This window comes from Gobius niger, assembly GCF_951799975.1.
Source record: "Gobius niger genome assembly, contig: SCAFFOLD_257, whole genome shotgun sequence".
Taxonomy (NCBI): Eukaryota; Metazoa; Chordata; class Actinopteri; order Gobiiformes; family Gobiidae; genus Gobius; species Gobius niger.
In genome coordinates, this window is record NW_027639213.1 from 1 (window position 1) to 5,876 (window position 5,876).

General features: G+C 40.8%; 1 protein-coding gene across 1 annotated transcript; it reads left to right on the forward strand.

Annotated features, from left to right (window-relative positions):
• Positions 1-3: 3 nt before the first annotated feature.
• Positions 4-5,060, forward strand: LOC306982744 (CD82 antigen-like; the record flags this gene model as incomplete). Its single annotated transcript, XM_079583205.1, has 7 exons — positions 4-19; positions 438-580; positions 622-696; positions 773-862; positions 1,718-1,897; positions 2,801-2,884; positions 4,800-5,060. Coding segments are annotated over 7 exons (840 nt in total), but the record flags the coding sequence as incomplete, so codon positions are not given.
• Positions 5,061-5,876: the final 816 nt, after the last annotated feature.

Genomic DNA, 5,876 nt, shown 5'->3' on the forward strand with positions numbered 1-5,876 from the left:
ATCAGCGTCGCCTCCTCAGGTTCAGCTGCTTTTCTTTCTCTTTGTTTTCTGCATTTTTGATGATTTTATTCATATTTATATAATAAAAAATAATTATATTTATTTTTTGTTTCTTCTTTTTTTCCTCATTTCCTCAATTTTTCTCTTTACTTTTCAAATATTTCCTTTTTAGTTTTTTTTTTGTCTTACATATATTTTTTTTAGTTTCTTTATTGTTTCCTCCATGTTTTGTTTTTAGGATTTTTATTTTTCCTTTTTAATTTTAATTCTATATTTATTTATTTTTGCTGTTTTTCCACAGATTTCATTCACTTTTTTCCCCCTGAAAAGTTCTCATTTTAAAATCATAATTTATTCAGGATCAGTTTTGTTGCCGTGGTGACGAAGACGCCATTTTGTCTTTTTTATATTATTTTTTATTTACATGATCATTTCAGTGGAGCTGCAGCTCGTGGCGGTCGTCCTCCTCGCCGCCGGGGCGCTGGTGCTCGTGGTCGGCGTGCTCGGGTTTGTGGGCGCTCAGAGAGAGAGTCGCCTGCTGCTGCTTGGTGGTGAGCGCCCCCTGGAGGCCACGCCCACTGTGTTGTTTCGGCGAGTTGTAATGTGGCGTTCTGCCTGCAGGTGGCGGCGTTCCTGCTGCTGCTGATCCTGGCTCAGATCTTCGTCGCGTTCCTCCTCGTCGTCGACGGAAGCAAGGTGGGTTTCCTCGGGTCCCGTTGCCGTAGTTACCGCGTAGTTACCGCGTTAACACCGTGACGATCCTCTCCTTCAGATCAGTCGGACGCTGATGGACACTGTGGACAAACTCATGGTGGAGTATCCAGGAGGACAGCCCCGCCTGCTGGACAACGTGCAGCACTACGTCAGTAACACACTCGTACCTCCCGCCTGAACCGAGAGCTTTTCTCTCCAGCTTTACCCCAATCCAAAAGCTTCTGGGAAAAAGCAACAAAAACTGAGACGAAAACAATGATGGAAAAGTGGCAAAAATTTGACAAAAAAAAGGACAAAAAATTGAAGAAAAATGACAAAAAATTGAAGAAAATGTGACAAAAATGTGACAAAAAAGACAAAAATGTGACAAAAAATTTAAGAAAAATTGAAGAAAAAGTGACAAAAAATGTGACAAAAAAAAGACAAAAAATTTAAGAAAAAGTGACAAAAATGTGACAAAAAAATGAAAAAAAATGAAGAAAAAATGACAAAAAATGACAAAAAAATGAAAAAAATTGAAGAAAAAATAAGAAAAAGTGACTAAAATGTGACAAAAATGTGACACAAAATGTGACAAAAAAAGACAAAAATGTGACAAAAAAATTACAAAAAATTGAAGAAAAATTTAAGAAAAAGTGACAAAAAATTGAAGAAAATGTGACAAAAAAATGACAAAAATTGAAGAAAAAATGACAAAAAATGACTAAAAAATTGAAGAAAAAATGAAAAAAAAATGAAAAAAATTGAAGAAAAAATGACAAAAATGTGACAAAAAATGTGAAAAAATGACAAAAATTTACAAAAATGAGTTGAATACCCAACAAAAAAATGATGGAAAAAAAATCTGATGACGTGAGGAAAAAGATCCTCTCGGTTCAGGCGGGAGTTCAGAGGTTCACCGAGCCGACTTTACCCAAATCTAAAGCTTCTTAACAAAAAGCAACAAAAATGTGTCAAAACTGGAGAAAAAAGGTGTTCCTGATTGGAGGGTTTGTGTTTCCAGGCCGGGTGCTGCGGGCGAACGGGGCCCTCTGATTGGCTGGAGAACGAGTTTGTGGAGAACCGGTCCGGGGTTCTGCCGTGTTCCTGCTTCCGCTCAAACCGACACGAGTCCGGCTCCTTCTGCTCCGGGAATCTGACCCTCGACCCCGAGGTGCTGTCCGGGAACGACTCCTACAGCGAGGTGCGTGTGGAGTAATGACATACAACACGTGTGACCACAGGCAGCACGTGTGGACCGGGACTAATGACATACAACACGTCTGACCACAGGCAGCACGTGTGGACCGGGACTAATGACATACAACACGTCTGACCACAGGCAGCACGTGTGGACTAATGACATACAACACGTGTGACCACAGGCAGCACGTGTAGACCGGGACTAATGACATACAACACGGCTGACATTCAGAAAACATGAGGGAAAAAGGTGGATAAACTAATGAGAAAATGTGGAAAAATGATGAAAAATTTAATGAAAAATAAAAAAAATATGAGAGAAAAAAAGAGATATTAACCCCTTAACTCCCGCCTGAACCGAGCACATTTTCTCCAGTTTGGCTTTACCCCAATCCTAAAGCTTCTGGAAAAAAGGTGAGAAAATAGCAACAAAACTGAGACTAAAACAATGATGGAAATGTGACAAAAAAGTGAGAAAAATGTATGACAAAGTGGCAAAAATGTCTCAAGAAATGTCACAAATTGACCAAAAAATTGACAAAAAATTACAATTTTTGGACAAAAAATGACAAAAATTTGATAAAAATTTAACAAAAAAATGACACATTTTTGTCATATTTTCATCAATTTCTTAATCAATTTTTTGACAAAAAATGAACAAAAAATTGACAAAAATGTGACAAAAAATGTATGAAAAAATGTCAAAAAAGTTACAAAAATGAGATGAATACACAACAAAAAAATGATGACATAATGACATACAACACGTCTGACATTTAGGAAACATGAGGTAAAAAGGTGGAAAAACGAATGAGAAAATGTAGGAAAAAAAAGTAGATTTTGACATAAAAGCATCTCCTTCTCTGAGCCGTGATTTTCCTCAGCCTCGGTGTCTCTGTTTCAGGGCTGTGAGGCGGCGCTCAGGGTTTGGCTCCAGGAGAACCTGTTCACCATCATCGGGATGGACGTCGGCCTCTTCCTCATCCAGGTCTGAACCAGGACTAAACCAGGTCTAAACCAGGACTAAACCAGGACTAAACCAGGTCTAAACCAGGTCTAAACCAGGACTAAACCAGGTCTAAACCAGGTCTAAACCAGGACTAAACCAGGTCTAAACCAGGACTAAACCAGGACTAAACCAGGTCTAAACCAGGACTAAACCAGGTCTAAACCAGGTCTAAACCAGGACTAAACCAGGTCTAAACCAGGTCTAAACCAGGTCTAAACCAGGTCTAAACCGGGTCTAAACCAGGACTAAACCAGGTCTAAACCAGGACTAAACCAGGTCTAAACCAGGTCTAAACCAGGACTAAACCAGGTCTAAACCAGGACTAAACCAGGAGTAAACCAGGTCTAAACCAGGTCTAAACCAGGTCTAAACCAGGACTAAACCAGGTCTAAACCAGGAGTAAACCAGGAGTAAACCAGGACTAAACCAGGTCTAAACCAGGACTAAACCAGGTCTAAACCAGGACTAAACCAGGACTAAACCAGGTCTAAACCAGGACTAAACCAGGTCTAAACCAGGACTAAACCAGGTCTAAACCAGGTCTAAACCAGGTCTAAACCAGGTCTAAACCAGGTCTAAACCAGGTCTAAACCAGGTCTAAACCAGGACTAAACCAGGACTAAACCAGGTCTAAACCAGGTCTAAACCAGGACTAAACCAGGACTAAACCAGGACTAAACCGGGTCTAAACCAGGTCTAAACCAGGTCTAAACCGGGTCTAAACCGGGTCTAAACCGGGTCTAAACCGGGTCTAAACCGGGTCTAAACCGGGTCTAAACCAGGTCTAAACCAGGACTAAACCAGGACTAAACCAGGTCTAAACCAGGTCTAAACCAGGACTAAACCAGGTCTAAACCAGGACTAAACCAGGACTAAACCAGGTCTAAACCAGGTCTAAACCAGGTCTAAACCAGGACTAAACCAGGTCTAAACCAGGTCTAAACCAGGTCTAAACCAGGACTAAACCAGGTCTAAACCAGGACTAAACCAGGACTAAACCAGGTCTAAACCAGGACTAAACCAGGACTAAACCAGGTCTAAACCAGGTCTAAACCAGGTCTAAACCAGGACTAAACCAGGTCTAAACCAGGTCTAAACCAGGTCTAAACCAGGTCTAAACCAGGACTAAACCAGGTCTAAACCAGGTCTAAACCAGGACTAAACCAGGACTAAACCAGGACTAAACCAGGTCTAAACCAGGTCTAAACCAGGTCTAAACCAGGTCTAAACCAGGTCTAAACCGGGTCTAAACCGGGTCTAAACCGGGTCTAAACCAGGTCTAAACCAGGTCTAAACCAGGTCTAAACCAGGTCTAAACCAGGTCTAAACCAGGTCTAAACCGGGTCTAAACCAGGACTAAACCAGGTCTAAACCAGGAGTAAACCAGGACTAAACCAGGACTAAACCAGGTCTAAACCAGGACTAAACCAGGTCTAAACCAGGTCTAAACCAGGACTAAACCAGGTCTAAACCAGGACTAAACCAGGTCTAAACCAGGTCTAAACCAGGACTAAACCAGGTCTAAACCAGGACTAAACCAGGACTAAACCAGGTCTAAACCAGGTCTAAACCAGGTCTAAACCAGGACTAAACCAGGTCTAAACCAGGAGTAAACCAGGAGTAAACCAGGACTAAACCAGGTCTAAACCAGGACTAAACCAGGTCTAAACCAGGTCTAAACCAGGTCTAAACCAGGTCTAAACCGGGTCTAAACCAGGACTAAACCAGGTCTAAACCAGGACTAAACCAGGTCTAAACCAGGTCTAAACCAGGACTAAACCAGGTCTAAACCAGGACTAAACCAGGAGTAAACCAGGTCTAAACCAGGACTAAACCAGGTCTAAACCAGGACTAAAGCAGGTCTAAACCCGCTCTTGTCCTCGTCTGGTTCCAGGTCCTGCAGTTGGCGACGGTGGTGAGTTTGTACCAAAGTTTTGGGGCTAAATCTTCAGTGAAAAGCTTTGACCCGACTCTGAGCGAGCCGGACCAGGACCAGGACCAGGACCAGGACCAGGACCAGGACCAGGTCTACAGCGACCAGGACCTGCTGCACCAGGACCAGGGGCTTTACCACCAGGCCTACGACGGGCCTTATGAAGAACCTTACGGAGAACCAAACCCGGACTACGTGGTGTACCGGGAGTGAAGCCCCGCCTCCTGAAGCCCCGCCTCCTGAAGCCCCGCCTCCTGATGCTGTGATGATAAAAATCACTGTTTTTAACCTTTGTAACTTTATAAATAACCACGCCCTCCATTAACCCCTGACCTCCCACCTGAACCGAGGCTGGCTTTACCCCAATCCAAAGGCTTCTGGAAAAAAGCAACAAAACTGAGACGAAAACAATGATGGAAATGTGACAAAAAAGTGACGAAAAATGGATGAAAAAGTGGCAAAAATGTCACATAATAAATGACACAAGAAATTGACAAAAAAATTGACAAAAAAATTACAAAAAATTACAAAAAAAGATAGAAAATGTGACAAAAAAAGACAACAAATTGATTTAAAAAAATGACAATTTTACAAAAAATAAAATAAAAATATGATAAAAAAAATGACAAAAATGTGACAAAAAAATTACGAAAAAATGACAAAAAATTGACACATTTTTGTCATTTTTTCATTAATTTTTTAAATCAAATTTTTGACAAAAAATGACAAAAAAATTACCAAAATGTGACAAAAAATGGATGAAAAAATGTGACAAAAATGAGTTGAATACCCAACAAAAAAATGATGGAAAACAAAATGTGATGACGTGAGGAAAAGGTCCTCTCGGTTCAGGCGGGAGTGAAGAGGTTAAAGCTGTGACGATGATCCTTAGATTTAGTATTTTCATTTTTCATTTTTTATTTTGTTGCTTTTTAACATCTGCACTTTTGTAACTTTACAAAACTAATGACATGGAAATGAACTCATCTCGTTTAACACTGGTTCTTTTATTGTTTACATTGATTCACATTAACATGG